This window comes from Mustelus asterias, chromosome 18, assembly GCF_964213995.1.
Source record: "Mustelus asterias chromosome 18, sMusAst1.hap1.1, whole genome shotgun sequence".
NCBI lineage: Eukaryota > Metazoa > Chordata > Chondrichthyes > Carcharhiniformes > Triakidae > Mustelus > Mustelus asterias.
The window spans coordinates 90,800,677-90,818,598 of NC_135818.1; the positions used below are offsets into that span (position 1 = coordinate 90,800,677).

Here is a 17,922-nt window from a genome sequence, read left to right on the forward strand (position 1 = left end):
AGAAAGGACCTGGTAATTATAGACCGGTTAGTCTTACTTCGGTGGTTGGTAAATTGATGGAAAAGGTTCTTAGAGATGGGATTTACGACCATTTAGAAAGATGCGGATTAATCCGGGATAGTCAGCACGGATTCGTGAAGGGCAAGTCGTGCCTCACAAATTTGATAGAATTTTTTGAGGAGGTAACTAAGTGTGTTGATGAAGGTAGGGCAGTTGATGTCATATACATGGATTTTAGTAAGGCGTTTGATAAGGTCCCCCATGGTCGGCTTATGATGAAAGTGAGGAGGTGTGGGATAGAGGGAAAGTTGGCCGATTGGATAGGTAACTGGCTGTCTGATCGAAGACAGAGGGTGGTGGTGGATGGAAAATTTTCGTATTGGAGGCAGGTTGCTAGCGGAGTGCCGTAGGGATCAGTGCTTGGTCCTCTGCTCTTTGTGATTTTTATTAATGACTTAGAGGAGGGGGCTGAAGGGTGGATCAGTAAATTTGCTGATGACACCAAGATTGGTGGAGTAGTGGATGAGGTGGAGGGCTGTTGTAGGCTGCAAAGAGACATAGATAGGATGCAAAGCTGGGCTGAAAAATGGCAAATGGAGTTTAACCCTGATAAATGTGAGGTGATTCATTTTGGTAGGACTAATTTAAATGTGGATTACAGGGTCAAAGGTAGGGTTCTGAAGACTGTGGAGGAATAGAGAGATCTTGGGGTCCATATCCACAGATCTCTAAAGGTTGCCACTCAAGTGGATAGAGCTGTGAAGAAGGCCTATAGTGTGTTAGCTTTTATTAACAGGGGGTTGGAGTTTAAGAGCCGTGGGGTTATGCTGCAACTGTACAGGACCTTGGTGAGACCACATTTGGAATATTGTGTGCAGTTCTGGTCACCTCACTATAAGAAGGATGTGGAAGCGCTGGAAAGAGTGCAGAGGAGATTTACCAGGATGCTGCCTGGTTTGGAGGGTAGGTCTTATGAGGAAAGGTTGCGGGAGCTAGGGCTGTTCTCTCTGGAGCGGAGGAGGCTGAGGGGAGACTTAATAGAGGTTTATAAAATGATGAAGGGGATAGATAGAGTGAACGTTCAAAGACTATTTCCTCGGGTGGATGGAGCTATTACAAGGGGGCATAACTATAGGGTTCGTGGTGGGAGATACAGGAAGGATATCAGAGGTAGGTTCTTTACACAGAGAGTGGTTGGGGTGTGGAATGGACTGCCGGCAGTGATAGTGGAGTCAGACACTTTAGGAACATTTAAGCGGTTATTGGATAGGCACATGGAGCACACCAGGATGATAGGGAGTGGGATAGCTTGATCTTGGTTTCAGATAAAGCTCGGCACAACATCGTGGGCCGAAGGGCCTGTTCTGTGCTGTACTGTTCTATGTTCTATGTATCTGCTTCCACTACCTCACCCGGCAGCGAGTTCCAAGCACCTACCACCCTCTGTGTAAAAAACTTGCCTCGTACATCTCCTTTAGACCTTGCCCCTCGCACCTTAAACCTATGCCCCCTAGTCTTCCACCCTGGGAAAAAGCTTCTGTCTATCCACTCTGTCCATGCCCCTCATAATCTTGTAGACTTCTATCAGGTCGCCCCTCAATCTCCGTCGTTCCAGTGAGAACAAACCAAGTTTCTTCAACCTCTCATCATAGCTAATGCCCTCCACACCAGGCAATATCCTGGTAAATCTTTTCTGTACCCCCTCCAAAGCCTCCACATCCTTCTGGTAGTGTGGCGACCAGAATTGAACACTATATTCCAAGTGCAGCCTAACTAAGGTTCTATAAAGCTGCAACATGACTTGCCAATTTTTAAACTCAGTGCCCCGGCTGATGAAGGCAAGCATGCCGTATGCCTTCTTGACTACTTTCTCCACCTGCGTTGCCACTTTCAGTGACCTGTGTACCTGTACACCCAGATCCCTCTGCCTATCAATACTCCTAAGGGTTCTGCCATTTACTATATATTTATTGGACCTTCCAAAATGCATTACCTCACATTTGTCCGGATTAATCTCCATCTGCCATCTCTCCGCCCAAGCCTCCAACCGATCCATATCCTGCTGTATCCTCTGATGGTCCTCATCGCTATCCGCAAATCCACCAACCTTTGTGTCATCCGCAAACTTACTAATCAAACCAGTTACATTTTCTTCCAAATCATTTATATATATTACGAACAGCAAAGGTCCCAGAACTGACCCCTGAGGAATGCCACTTGTCACAGCCCTCCATTCAGAAACACACTCTTCCACTGCTACCCTCTGTCTTCTATGATCGAGCCAGTTTTGTATCCACTTTGCCAGCTCACCTCTGATCCCATGCGACTTTACCTTCTGCACCAATTTGCCATGAGGGACCTTGTCAAAGGCCTTACTGAAGTCCATGTAGACAACATCCACTGCCCTACACTCATCAATCATCTTCGTCACTTTCTCGAAAAACTCAAATCAAGTCAGTGAGACATGACTTCCTCTTCACAAAACCATGTTGTCTCTTACATCCACTTATTTCCAAGTGGGAGTAAATCCTGTCACTCCTACACTAGGGTTTCTATGATCCACTTGATCTTTATGCCTGAAGATGGTTGCAAAGCTTTGTCTTTTGTACTGATGTTCTGATCTCCCACATCATTGAGGATGTATTTCTGGCACCATCCCTCTGGTTAGTTAGAAACATAGAAAAACTACAGCACAAAAACAGGCCCTTCGGCCCCACAAGTTGTGCCAAACATATCCCTATCTTTTAGGCCTACCGATAACCCTCCACCCTATTAAGTCCCATATACTCATCCAGGAGTCTCTTAAAAGACCCTATTGAGTTTGCCTCCACCACCACTGACGGCAGCCGATTCCACTCGCCCACCACCCTCTGTGTGAAAAACTTCCCCCTAACATTTCCCCTGTACCTACCCCCCAGCACCTTAAACCTGTGTCCTCTCGTAGTGGTGTGGCTTTTGCTACCAAATAAACCTGTTGGACTTTAACCTGGTGTTGTTAAACTTCTTACTGTGTTTACCCCAGTCCAACGCCGGTATCTCCACATCATGACTCTCGTAGCAGCCATTTCCACCCTGGGAAAAAGCCTCTGAGAGTCCACCCGATCAATGCCTCTCAACATCTTATATACCTCTGTCAGGTCTCCTCTCATCCTATGTCTCTCCAAGGAGAAAAGACCGAGCTCCCTCAGCCTATCCTCATAAGGCATGCCACTCAATCCAGGCAACATCCTTGTAAATCTCCTCTGCACCCTTTCAATCTTTTCCATATCCTTCCTGTAATGAGGCGACCAGAACTGAGCACAGTACTCCAAGTGGGGTCTGACGAGGGTCTTATATAGCTGCATCATTATCCCCGGACTCCTAAACTCAATCCCTCGATTGATAAAGGCCAGCACACCATACGCCTTCTTAACCACCTCCTCCACCTGTGGGGCCGATTTTAGAGTCCTATGGACCCGGACCCCAAGGTCCTTCTGATCCTCCACAGTACCAAGAGTCTTTCCCTTTATATTGTACTCCTTCATCCCATTTGACCTGCCAAAATGGACCACTACGCATTTATCTGGGCTGAAGTCCATCTGCCACTTCTCCGCCCAGTCTTGCATCCTATCTATGTCCCTCTGTAACTTCTGACATCCCTCTAGACTATCCACAACCCCACCAACCTTCGTGTCATCGGCAAACTTACCAACCCATCCCTCCACTTCCTCATCCAGGTCATTTATGAAAATGACAAACAGCAAGGGTCCCAGAACAGATTCCTGGGGCACACCACTGCTGACCGACCTCCATTTAGAAAAAGACCCATCTATACCCACTCTCTGGCTCCTTTGAGCAAGCCAGTTCTGGATCCACAGGGCAGCAGCCCCTTGGATCCCATGCCCTCTCACTTTTTCCAGAAGTCTTGCATGGGGGACCTTTTCGAACGCCTTGCTAAAATCCATATAAACCACATCTACCGCTTTCCCTTCGTCAATGTGTTTAGTCACATTTTCGAAGAACTCCACCAGGCTCGTAAGGCACGATTTGCCTTTGACAAAGCCATGCTGAGTATTCTTGAGCATACTAAACATCTCTAAATGCTCATAAATCCTGTCCCTCAGGATCTTCTCCATCAGCTTACCAACCACTGAGGTTAGACTCACCGGTCGGTAATTTCTTGGGCTATCCCTATTCCCCTTCTTGAAAATAGGAACCACATCCGCAATCCTCCAGCACCTCTCCCGTCTCCATCAACGACGCAAAGATCATCGCCAGAGGCTCTGCAATCTCTTCCCTCGCCTCCCACAGTAACCTGGGGTACATCCCATCCGGACCCGGCGACTTATCTATCTTGATGCCATTCAAAGATTCCAGCACAACCTCTTTGTTAAAGTCCACATACTCAATCTTTTCAGTCCACTGCAAGCCCACAGTACATCCACCCAGGTCCTTCTCTGGAAAACCGAGGCAAAATACTCATTAAGCACCTCTGCCATTTCTACTGGTTCCGTACAGATTTTCCCGCCTTCACCTTTTATAGGCCCTATTCCTTCACGTCTCATCCTTTTACTCTTCACATATTTATAGAACACCTTAGGGTTCTCCTTAATCCTACCTGCCAAGGCCTTCTCGCGACCCCTTCTGGCTCTCCTAATTTCCTTCTTTAGTCCCTTCCTACAAGCCGTATACTCATCGAGATCCCTATCTTCACCAAGTTGTTTAATTGTCCACCATTTACAACTGGATGTGGCAAGATTGCAGACCTTAGATCTGATCCGTTGGTTGTGGAATCACATCTCTGTCTATTGCTTGCCGTTTCCCCTGTGTGGCAGACAGCCAATACTGCTATGTTTTGCCTTGCACCATGAAATAGTGTTATTTAATCTCTCCTGACTTCCACCTTAGCACAGAGCTTCTCTTTTGTTCTTAACACCTCCCTGCCTATCATTTGCTGAAAATCTATTGCATTGCTAACTGCTCCCAGTTCTGATGAAAGGTCACACAGAGCTAAACATTAACTCTTCCCCTCTCCACTGATGCCTTCAGACCTGCTGTGCATTTTCAGCATTTTCTGTTTTTATTTTTATCTCTTTGAGTCCTCACACATCGGCTCACACTCTGTTTCCCCACCCTCCGTTGCAGATCTTTGGGTTCCCTTGCTTTTATAACTCTGTGACAGTTCCTCTGAATCCACCTTCGGATACATGCTCAATTTCTGCTCCCATCTCAATTTGTTATTGAATCATAAGCTGCCTCTTGTGTTCATGCTGGCTCTCTGCAAGTGCAACTCACCTAGACTCACTGACCTGCCTTTTCCCCAGAGCCCTGCAATGTTCCTTCAAATCTGACGGTGTATATTTGATTCTCACCTGTTACCTTGTCCTCAGATGGCGGACCAGGAATCAGATAGTGCGTTTACAGATGGAGAACGGAGTAGTGTGTCGTCAACACCAAATTCCAACGTAAGTTATGAACAGGGAGGAGACAGGGCAGGAAATAAAACAACTTCAGTGGAGCTCAGGTCAACTCTGTGCTATCCTGGTATTTCTATCAAATTCTCTTGTATTTAAATGCTGAGAGTTTGGGATTACACAGAATGAGTTTCAGGCACACTCTTATTTTCAGTTGCTACTGGACACGAAGCGGTGGCATTTGGTCAACATTAAACTGATTCTTGAACTGTCCAATGTAGTTGAGACGCTTCTGGGCAGAAACCAAACCCAATCAATAAATGGATTCAATGGCCAATGTCTGATGGTGAAAGTCGCTACCAATGAACAGGACACAGATTGCTCAAGTCAAAGGTTGCTGGAAGATGGAAACCAGTCTCAATCCTCGCCCTTCCATTGCTGATTTTGCCCGTCTGCCATGCAGTGGTCATTATTTAATTCCCTTGATTCTGGTAAGGTCCCAATGGATTGGAATATTGTAAATTTAACCCTTCAATTCAAGAAAGGAAGAAGACAGAGAGCAGGAAACTATAAGCCAGTTAGCCTAATGTCTGTCAGTGGGAAATAGCTTCAATCCATTATAAAGGAGGTAATAGCAGGACATTTAGAAAATCATAATCCAATCAGGGAATGTCAACATGGTTTTATGAAAGGGAAATCTAGATTGGCAACTTTATCAGAGATTTCAAGGAAGTAACAAGCAGTGTTAATAAAGGACAGCCGGTAGATATGGTGTAAGAGACATTCGATAAGATACAACATAAAAGGTTACTGGACAAGAGCTGACGGAGTTGGGGCTGATATTTTAGCTTGGATATAGGAATTGGTTATGCTAACTAGAAGCACAGAATCAGATTAAATGGATTGGCAAACTGTAACTACTGGATCAGTGCTGCGGCCTCAACTGTTTGTAATCTATATCAATGACCTGGATGAACACAAGAAATAGAAACAGGAATGGCCATCAGGCCCTTCAAGCCTGCCCACCATTTATTTGGATCATGGCTGATCTCGCCACCCTTAACTCCTTTTAGACAAAGGAGACCCTGTTTGTTAGCTACTTGGATTTCCAGAAGGCCTTTGACGAGGTGCCACACTGGAGTCTGCTGATTAAGATAAGAGGCGATGGTGTTAGAGGCAAGGTACTAGCATGGATAGAAGATTGGCTGACTGGTAAAGAGGTCCTTTTCAGGATGGCAGCCGGTGACTAGTGGAGTTCCACAGGGGTCAGTGTTGGGACCACAACTTTTCACTCTATACATCAATGATCTAGATGAAGGAAATGAGAGACCTTTGCTGTTTGTAATATATATATATATAAATCATTTGGAGGAAAATGTATCTGGTTTGATTAGTAAGTTTGCGGACGACACAAAGGTTGGTGGATTTGCGGATAGTGATGAGGACCATCGGAGGATACAGCAGAATATAGATCGATTGGAGACTTGGGCGGAGAGATGGCAGATGGAGTTTAATCCGGACAAATGTGAGATAATGCATTTTGGAAGGTCTAATACGGATAGGAAATATACAGTAAATGGCAAAACCCTTAAGAGTATTGATAGGCAAAGGGATCTGGGTGTACAGGTATACAAGTTACTGAAAGTGACAACGCAGGTGGAGAAGATAGTCAAGAAGGCATACGGCAGGCTTGTCTTCATCGGCTGGGGCACTGAGTTTAAAAATTGGCAAGTCATATTGCAGCTTTATAGAATCTTAGTCAGGCCGCACTTGGAATATAGTGTTCAATTCTGGTCGCCACACTACCAGAAGGACGTGGAGGCTTTGGAGAGGGTACAGAAAAGATTTACCAGGATGTTGCCTGGTATGGGGGGCATTAGCTATGAGGAGAGGTTGGGGAAACTTGGTTTGTTCTCACTGGAACGACAGAGGTTGAGGGACGACCTGATAGAAGTCTACAAGATTATGAGAAGCATGGAGTTAGTGGATAGTCAGAAGCTTTTTCCCAGGATGGAAGAGTCAATTATTAGGGGGCACAGGTTTAAGGTGCACGGGGCAAGGTTTAAAGGAGATGTACAAGGCAGATTTTTTACACAGAGGGTGGTGGGTGTCTGGAACTCGTTGCCGGGGGAGGTAGTGGAAGCGGACACGGTAGTGACTTTTAAGGGGCGTCTTGACAAATACATGAATAGGATGGGAATAGAGGGATACGGTCCCCGGAAGGGTAGGGGGTTTTAGTTAAGTCGGGCAGCATGGTCGGTGCAGGCTTGGAGGGCCAAAGGGCCTGTTCCTGAAGTGTAATTTTCTTTGTTCTTTGTGCCTAAGTTTGCAGATGATACAAAGATAGGTGGGGGAACAAGTAGCATTGAAGAGGCAGGGAGGCTGCAAAAGGATTTGACAGGTTAGGAGAGTGGGCAAAGAAGTGGCAGATGGAATACAATGTGGAGAAGTGTGGGATTATGTACTTTGGTAGGAGGAATAGAGGCTTAGACTATTTTCTAAATGGGGAGAGAATTCAGAAAGCTGAAGCAGAAAGGGACCTGGGAGTCTTAGTTCAGGATTCTTTTAAGGTTAAAGTGCAGGTTCAGTCGGCAGTTAGGAAGGCAAATGCAATGTTAGCATTCATTTCGAGAGGACTCGAGTACAAAAGCAGGGATGTACTGCTGAGGCAGTATAAGGCTCTGGTCAGACCCCATTTGGAGTATTGTGAGCAATTTTGGGTCCCATATCTAAGGAAGGATGTGCTGGCCTTGGGAGAGGGTCCAGAAGGGGTTCACAAGAATGATCCCTGGAATGAAAAGCTTGATGTATGAGAGGTATTTGAGGACTTTGGATCTGTACTCGCTGGAGTCTCGAAGGATGAGGGGGGATCTCATTGAAACTTACAGAATACTGAAAGGCCTGGATAGAGTGGATGTGGGGAAGTAGTAGAAGAGACCAGTATTTGAGGGCACAGCCTCAGAATAAAGGGACGACCCTTTAGAACTGAGATGAGGAGGACGTCTTCAGCCAGAGGGTGGTGAATCAATGGAACTCATTGCCACAGAAGGCTGTGGAGGCCAGATCATTGAGTGTATTTAAGACAGAGATAGATAGGTTCTTGATTAATAACGGGATCAAAAGTTATAGGGAAAAAGTGGGGGAATGGGGCTGAGAATCATATCAGCCGTGATTGAATGGCAGAGCAGACTTGATGGGCCAAATGGCCCAATTCTTCTCCTATATCTTATGCTATTTCCTCATTGCCCTCTATTCCTTGATCTATTCTCTTTAAATACTTCTAATGATCCAGCCTCTCGCACCCTTTAGAACATAGAACAGTACAGCACAGAACAGGCCCTTCGGCCCACGATGTTTTGCCGAGCTTTATCTGAAACCAAGATCAAGCTATCCCACACCCTGTCATCCTGGTGTGCTCCATGTGCCTATCCAATAACCGCTTAAATGTTCCTAAAGTGTCTGACTCCACTATCACTGCAGGCAGTCCATTCCACACCCCAACCACTCTCTGAGTAAAGAACCTACCTCGGACATCCTTCCTATATCTCCCACCATGAACCCTATAGTTATGCCCCCTTGTAATAGCAAAAGATTCCAGAGATTCACCACCCTCTGAGAGAGGAAATTTCTACGTACCTCAGCTATCTTGGAGCTATGTCTCCTTGTTCAAGACTCTCCCACTCGTGAAAACATCTCACCATCTACCCTGTCAAGTCCTCTCAGGTCACTCCTTACTCTTCTAAACTCCAAGGAATACAAACCCAGACTATTTAATCTCTCTTGATAGGACAACCCTCTCATCCCAGGAATTAGCTTGGTGATTCTCCTCTGGACTGCCTCCAATGTTACCATAGCCTTTTAAAGGCAAGGGAACCAAAACTATGCAGTATTCCAGTTGAGGCCTCACCAACACCCTGTACAATTGCAACAAAACTTCCCTATTTTAAACATCAAGTCCTTTGCAATAAAGGCCTGAATGCCATTTGCCTTCTTAACTACCTGTTGTACCTGCCTGCTCGCTTGCTTGCTAGGGACCAATGTATGGTAGCCAAGTTTACTGATGATACAAAATGGGTAGAAAGCAAGTTTTGAATAGGGATGATCTGACTGAAACCTGTAAAATTCCGAGGGGACTTTAAAGGGTGGATGCTGAGAGGATTTTTCCCCTTGGGGAGTAGAAAAATAAGGGTGTCCAATTGAAGATGGCAAGGAGGACGACTTTTTTTTCGGAGGGTCGTTAAACTTTGGAATTCTCTTGTCTGGACAGAAGTGGAGGCTGAATATATTCAGGACTGAGTTAGACAGATTGTTGATAGATCAGAGAATCAAGGGTTATGGGCCAGGGGTGGGGGGGCGGTGGAGAGAAGAGTTAAGACCACAATCAAATTAGCCATGATCTTATTGATTGGTGGAACAGGCTTTGAGTGGCCTACTCCTGCTCCTATCACGATCTTACATTCTTATGATCTTAACATGTTACTCTGACTACTTTCTGTGCTAACCACATTCTCTCATTGACTTCTAGGTGTTTGTTGCAGCTGTTCTCCAGGATTCTGAACTGGGACTAACACCTGCTGCATCCCCTGCGCATCACACGTACGGAACCATGGAAAATCGTGTTGATGAGACCAAATCTGAGGACTCTGCAAGAATACAAAGTTTTGAAACAGATTTGGGAAGTCAGCAATGTGAGCCCACTGGTGGATCAGTGATGGACAGCGAGATTCACTATCACTAGAAGCTGTGGATAACCATACAATAGCAGGTTTGAACTGAAGATTGTATCTCTCTGGAGGCTCTTGATTTTAACGCCACAGACATCTGCTGACTGTGGAGGCAATCGAGGCTATGGAGCTTTAGTGAAGAGTTGGGTTGGACCCAAATGTCTGATTGCTTTGTTCTGTAACTCTGCCTGTGATAGCAACGAGGCTGAGAATGTACAGGCTACCAGCATGTCCCAGTGAATGCTGCATGTTTCTGAGTGCCCAGACAGTGTGCGGCACAAAGTCTGTCTCTACATGGGAGCTGGAACGCTGCTGAAACATGCTCCTATCAAAAGGTGCCTCACTAGATAGAAAACAATGTGGCTGAAGGCCAGCATCCTCTTTCACTGACCAAATATATCAACAAGGCCTGGCATCCTGTGATCTGATTCAGTTTTCTATATATTATTGCTTTAATCTGTACAGTTTCAGAACAATTGTCTTTTGCTTTGTTGATGCATAATTTCTTGATTTAAATTGAGCAAGTGATAAATATTCTGGTGTTTCTCTCAATCCTGCAATATTGCTTCTGGATTTCACTGGCTGCAACATTCTGTCCTCTTCCCCAATGTTAGGTGCAACCCCCCCCCCCTGGATTTCTTTCCCCACTGTACTTTTTACTGATTCCTTTTAATTTCTACATTTATCATATTTGTGAATTCCTAATGCTCCATTCCTGTGTTTACATTCCCAGTTATACTTGTATTCCTGCATTCCCAGTAATCTTGAATATTTGCATTATCTTTCCCCTATTGGCACTGTGCAGCGGTATAATTGGACAGGCCAGAGAAGGGGGGTGGTGCTTCAGCTTGACAGACGTGCTGTAGCGATCAGACAGGCGAGGAGGCTGCAGTTGGACAGAGTTGTTTTTGAAGTGGAAAAAGCTGTAATTTGACACCGCCATTCTGGACAGTTTTGGACTGTGAGCACTCAGTTACACAGTGAACATGGACAACAAGGTGGAAAGCAGAGGTTGATACATTCACATTATTCAAACTAATAATTGGGACCTTATATTTACTATAAAGAAAGGCAACTTGTGCGCAACCACTCTCAGGCTGAGGAATCAAGTAATACCAGTAGGGACATGAGGATGCTGTCTCGCCCCCTCCATGAGATCATGGCTGATCTGCAACCTAACTTCATAGAACTGTCTTTGGCCAATATCTTTAGATTCTGATAAATCTATGCTGCCAATCCCTTCATAGCCAATAAATATATCCTATCTAAACACCCAGACTGCTCAAATTAACACCAGGTGTGATCTATCCAGAGCTAAAGCATGATCTCTACCCCTTTGTGTTCTTGTCCTCTAGATATAAAGACCATTAACCATTTTGATTTTCTTCTCTATCCGTTCATGATGCTTTAATGATCTACACACTTTCTGTACCATTGTTTAAGTTGTTAATAGTTGAGGCAGTGTTTTGGCAGCAGTAAGTCCATCTCCACTGTGTGTTGCTGATCTATGAAGGTGCTCGGACCAGCCTGACCCAGTTTGATTCGTGTAGAAGTCAGTTCAAAAAGTATAATCTTTAAAATCTATTTGAAGAAAAAACTCAAGATACCCAAGTTCCATTATTGTAAAATTAAATAATTATTTTCTTATATAATAATCCAAATTTATTATAATAAAGAATTACAAAACCTCATAGCCAAATAATGGTTCATTTTAATGAATCTATCCTGATCTTTTTCTTTGAGGCATTTTGTTTAATTCTACTCTCCATGCCCATTCCCCTGTTACCCGACTCCATCTAATCCCACTCTCCGCATAACCATGCTAAATTGCCCCTTAGTGTCCCGGGATGTGTAGGTTAGGGATTAGTGGGGTAAATATGTGGGATTACGGGGATAGGGCTTCGGTGGGATTGTTGTCGGTGCAGACTTGATGGGTGGAATGGCGCCCTTCTGTACTGCAGGGTTTCTATGATTCTAACCTTGAACATCCCACTCCATCTAATCTCACTCTCCACACCCATAATATCCCTCTCAGTCTAATCCCAGTTTTGGTGCCATGAGATAACTTGAAATGTACTTGCCAGCGTGAAATGTGGCTCTATTCTGGAGATGGACAAATCAAGGAAATGAATATCAGAATTAAGGTGGGAGCTTGTTGTCTGATGTACCAGATGGCAGATGTAAGAACCACAGAAACAACAAACTCAAGTGACCAAATCAAAGTAGCAAGCTTCCGAGGTTATTGATGAAGCTGTGAGTGTATCTGTATTAATTAATCAGACTCTTAACATATCCTTCAGCCTTGTTCAGTGAAATTCTTAAGACTCTTTATATAAAGTTTGTCTAGGTATAAATTAAATTCTTGGCCTTTGAAATCGGTATTACCTTAAATCAGAGCTATTACTAACTTCCAGGGAATTATCGCAACTGCCTTTGTAACCTCAATTATTACATGCACTAATATCTGCTAAATAGTTTATGTATTTCAATGCTGCAAGTTGTATTATAAGATTAATAAACAAATGTAATTGTGACTTCACAGTCTGACTTTCTCTTTGAACGCATTAACCCATCTGGCCAAATCCTAATAGAAAACTAGTGATGGAATCTGCATAGATAACCAACACACACAATGGGAGAAGAAGCGAACTATTCAGCCCCTCGAGCCTCCCCATTCAAAAAGATCACGACTGTTTTGAATTCCATGTTCACATCTATTCCTGATAACCTTTCATTCTTTTGAGTTAAAGAAAAAACTAGTGTTGATTGGCCAAAAACACCTGGCTTGGACAAGTGCTCCATGGCATTTTATTCTGAACCCACCCTGTCTGTCTGTCTCTCCTATATTGCCTGCAGCCCAAAGTGATTAACCTTCAGTCGGAAAATTCTCACCTTAGAATAACTCATCTGTATTTTTGAAAACCTGCCAGCTGAAAGACGTGCTGGTAAGGTGCATTGACCTGAACAGGTGCCAGAGTGTGGCGACGAGGAGAATTTCACAGTAACTTCATTGCAGTGTTAATGTAAGTCTTACTTGTAACTAATAAATAAACTTTAACTTAGCTGCGACAAACAAGAGTTATCAAAGACAGTGTTTCACCAAGGACCCACCTGAAAGGACTTCCAGAACTATCCTAACCAGAATTCTGTTGGAACAGAATGGGGCAGTTTTTGTGCAGTGTGTGCAGGAGGGTTTCCTGACACAATATGTGGATAGGCCGACAAGAGGTGAGGCCACATTGGATTTGGTACTGGGAAATGAACCGGGCCAAGTGTTAGATTTGGTTGTGGGAGAGCACTTTGGAGATAGTGACCACAATTCGGTGTCTTTTGTTATTGCAATGGAGAGGGATAGGGCCGTACGGCAGGGCAAGGTTTACAATTGGGGGAGAGGTAATTATGATGCGATTAGGCAAGAATTAGGGGGCATAAGTTGGGAACAGAAACTGTCAGAGAAAGGAACTAATGAAAAGTGGAACTTTTTCAAGGAACAAATACTGGATGTCCTTGATAGGTATGTCCCTGTCAGGCAGGGAGGAAATGGCCGAGTGAGGGAACCATGGTTCACGAAAGAGGTGGAATGTCTTGTGAAAAGGAAGAGGGAAGCTTATGTAGGGATGAGGAAACAAGGTTCAGATGGCTCGATTGAGGGTTACAAGTTAGCAAGGAATGAGCTGAAAAAGGGGCTTAGGAGAGCTAGAAGGGGACACGAGAAGTCCTTGGCGGGTCGGATCAAGGAAAACCCCAAGGCTTTTTACGCTTATGTGAGGAATAAAAGAATGAGCAGGGTGAGGTTAGGGTGGGTCAAGGACAGTAGTGGGAACTTGTGTATGGAGTCAGTAAAGATAGGCGAGGTGATGAATGAATACTTTTCTTCAGTGTTCACCAAGGAGAGGGGCCATGTTTTTGAGGAAGATAAGGTGTTACAGGCTAATAGGCTGGAGGAAATAGATGTTCGGAGGGAGGATGTCCTGGCAGTTTTGAATAAACTGAAGGTCGATAAGTCCCCTGGGCCTGATGAAATGTATCCTAGGATTCTTTGGGAGGCAAGGGATGAGATTGCAGAGCCTTTGGTTTTGATCTTTGGGTCCTCGCTGTCCACGGGGATGGTGCCAGAGGACTGGAGAATGGCGAATGTTGTTCCTCTGTTTAAGAAAGGGAATAGAAAGGACCTGGTAATTATAGACCGGTTAGTCTTACTTCGGTGGTTGGTAAATTGATGGAAAAGGTTCTTAGAGATGGGATTTACGACCATTTAGAAAGATGCGGATTAATCCGGGATAGTCAGCACGGATTCGTGAAGGGCAAGTCGTGCCTCACAAATTTGATAGAATTTTTTGAGGAGGTAACTAAGTGTGTTGATGAAGGTAGGGCAGTTGATGTCATATACATGGATTTTAGTAAGGCGTTTGATAAGGTCCCCCATGGTCGGCTTATGATGAAAGTGAGGAGGTGTGGGATAGAGGGAAAGTTGGCCGATTGGATAGGTAACTGGCTGTCTGATCGAAGACAGAGGGTGGTGGTGGATGGAAAATTTTCGTATTGGAGGCAGGTTGCTAGCGGAGTGCCGCAGGGATCAGTGCTTGGTCCTCTGCTCTTTGTGATTTTTATTAATGACTTAGAGGAGGGGGCTGAAGGGTGGATCAGTAAATTTGCTGATGACACCAAGATTGGTGGAGTAGTGGATGAGGTGGAGGGCTGTTGTAGGCTGCAAAGAGACATAGATAGGATGCAAAGCTGGGCTGAAAAATGGCAAATGGAGTTTAACCCTGATAAATGTGAGGTGATTCATTTTGGTAGGACTAATTTAAATGTGGATTACAGGGTCAAAGGTAGGGTTCTGAAGACTGTGGAGGAACAGAGAGATCTTGGGGTCCATATCCACAGATCTCTAAAGGTTGCCACTCAAGTGGATAGAGCTGTGAAGAAGGCCTATAGTGTGTTAGCTTTTATTAACAGGGGGTTGGAGTTTAAGAGCCGTGGGGTTATGCTGCAACTGTACAGGACCTTGGTGAGACCACATTTGGAGTATTGTGTGCAGTTCTGGGCACCTCACTATAGGAAGGATGTGGAAGCGCTGGAAAGAGTGCAGAGGAGATTTACCAGGATGCTGCCTGGTTTGGAGGGTAGGTCTTATGAGGAAAGGTTGCGGGAGCTAGGGCTGTTCTCTCTGGAGCGGAGGTGGCTGAGGGGAGACTTAATAGAGGGTTATAAAATGATGAAGGGGATAGATAGAGTGAACGTTCAAAGACTATTTCCTCGGGTGGATGGAGCTATTACAAGGGGGCATAACTATAGGGTTCGTGGTGGGAAATATAGGAAGGATATCAGAGGTTGGTTCTTTACGCAGAGAGTGGTTGGGGTGTGGAATGGACTGCCTGCAGTGATAGTGGAGTCAGACACTTTAGGAACATTTAAGCGGATATTGGATAGGCACATGGAGCGCACCAGGATGATAGGAGTGGGATATCTTGATCTTGGTTTCAGATAAAGCTCGGCACAACATCGTGGGCCGAAGGGCCTGTTCTGTGCTGTACTGTTCTATGTTCTATGGAACAACAAACTTTCGAACTTTAACCTTTTTTAAAGTGCCCCTTACACCAATCGCTGCAGAGACTTTATTTCTCTTGCCCTTTGGTGTGGGAATTTAAAAAAAGGGAAATCATTACACTCTCAAATTATAAATTGTATGTTCACCAGTTTTGCAACTTATTTTGAAAGAAGCTTGTCTTATAATAAATCAATCATTCTGTGTTTATTGAAAGAAGCCTGGTTGAGGTCTCTTATGCAAGGCATAGCAGTAGCAAAGGTAAACAATTGGCCAGTTTGTAAGTGAATTAAACATTTAAATTATTGTAACCTGTGGAGAAACGGGGCTAGAATGAACTCCACACTCTTTCCATCACTGTCATAACGAAAGATTAGCTCCCTGTAGTTAAAATCTTTTTCTGCGCTTTGCGCTAGCAGGTTGCAAATACCGGCAACCTGAGAACAGGAAAAAAGGAAGAATAATTTCCAAAACCTCCCAGGCATTATTTCTCAGTTCTATGAGTTCACATTTTTCATATGTTTAAGGTTACTTTTATTACACAATTACACACAATGTTAAAGAAAATCTACATTAGCTTGGATTTCCTACAAAGTATTAGATTCCTGAATAACTGACAGTCCTATCAATTGATAGTTTGTGTGCACAGTTCCACAACAGGCAGTTTTAAGTTGGTTCTGCAGCATCCTACAAACAAGCAGTCAGTTTTGCAAAAGGTAGTATGTTTTTAATTCCATCATTGCAGTTCACACCTATGTGAAAGCTGTAGCAGTCTGGCTAGTTCCAAGTTAAAGAAAAATATCTTGAGAATAAAGCATATGCTTTATTAATTGACTATTACACACGTCAGTTCCAAAGGGACAACGATAAGTGCATCACCAACTTTGAAGACAAAAGAACATATCAAAAGCTTAAGGCAAAGGCAGAGATCCTGTCTCCATTCATCAATGTCTTTGGTCCAACCTTATGCCGGTGACAGTAACAGCTGCCACGTCCCTTTTTTGACTTCTGGTAAGGTTTAGAACTCCCAAGAATCGAGCCACCTCAATCCTGCCATTGGACTGCGAGGATCCTGAGCAAGTGGACCGATCATTCCATAGGATAAGGGGTGGAACAAGTAGAAACTGGAATAAAAAGGCAATTATTTCCAGTGTAATTTTAACCACATCTGGAGAATCCATTTGTCGCTAGGCAGAGTTTGGGGGGGGGGGGGGGGGGCTAGGAGGTACTGAGCTAAAATTCGACTCATTACAGCACAAAGATTGACCATTTGTCTCAATAAGTCTCTGTTGGTTCTCTGGAGTAATACTGTCAGTTTCACTCCTTGTTCTTTCTTTGCATCCTGAATGGTTATTTTCCTCAAGTGCCTATCAAATTTCCATTTGAAGCAATTTATTATCTCGGTTTCCACCATCCTTGCAGACAACAGGTCATTACCACTCTGCATCATACTAGCTCTTCATCACATGTTTGGAGAGGGTACAGAAAAGATTTACCAGGATGTTGCCTGGTATGGAGGGCATTAGCTATGAGGAGAGGTTGGAGAAACTTGGTCTGTTCTCACTGGAACGATGGAGGTTGAGGGGCGACCTGATAGAAGTCTACAAGATTATGAGAGGAATGGACAGAGTGGATAGTCAGAAGCTTTTTCCCAGGGTGGAAGAGTCAATTACTAGGGGGCATAGGTTTAAGGTACGAGGGGCAAGGTTTAAAGGAAAAGTTAAAGTTATTTTATTAGTCACAAGTATGCTTACATTAACACTGCAATGAAGTTACTGTGAAAATCCTCTAGTCACCACACTCAGGCGCCTATTCGGGCACACTGAGGAAGAATTTAGTATGGCCAATGCACCTAACCAGCACCTCTTTCGCACTGTGGGAGGAAACCGGAGCACCCGGAGGAAATCCACGCAGACATGGGGAGAACATGCAGACAGTGACCCAAGCCGGGAATTGAACCCGGGTCCATGGAGCTGTGAGGCAGCAGTTCTAACCACTGTGCCACCGTGCGTATAAGATGTACGAGGCAAGTTTTTTTTTACACAGAGAGTGCTGGGTGCCTGGAACTCATTGCCGTGGGAGATAGTGGAAGCAGATACAATAGCGACTTTTAAGGGGCATCTTGACAAATACATGAACAGGATGGGAATAGAGGGATATGGTCCCCGGAAGCGTAGGGGGCTTTAGTTCAGTCGGGCAGCATGGTCAGTGCAGGCTTGGAGGGCTGAAGGGCCTGTTCCTGTGCTGTAATTTTCTT

General features: G+C 44.5%; 2 protein-coding genes across 5 annotated transcripts in view; one reads left to right on the top strand and one right to left on the bottom strand.

Annotated features, from left to right (window-relative positions):
- Positions 1-10,131, top strand: part of tmem63c (transmembrane protein 63C) — a 161,320-nt gene extending 151,189 nt beyond the window's left edge. Inside the window, exons 25-26 of the mRNA XM_078233152.1 lie at positions 5,370-5,444; positions 9,919-10,131. Coding sequence (XP_078089278.1) covers positions 5,370-5,444; positions 9,919-10,131 — 288 coding nt within the window. The remainder of the gene's footprint in view (positions 1-5,369; positions 5,445-9,918) is intronic.
- Positions 10,132-15,849: 5,718 nt separating this feature from the next.
- pomt2 (protein-O-mannosyltransferase 2) overlaps positions 15,850-17,922 on the bottom strand; it is a 181,322-nt gene continuing 179,249 nt past the window's right edge. The window contains exon 21 of one of the 4 annotated variants that reach the window (XM_078234589.1): positions 15,850-16,789. In XM_078234589.1, coding sequence (XP_078090715.1) covers positions 16,684-16,789 — 106 coding nt within the window. In that variant the 3' untranslated portion in view covers positions 15,850-16,683. The remainder of the gene's footprint in view (positions 16,790-17,922) is intronic. The other 3 variants (XM_078234590.1, XR_013500072.1, XR_013500073.1) reach the window with 3 other exon arrangements.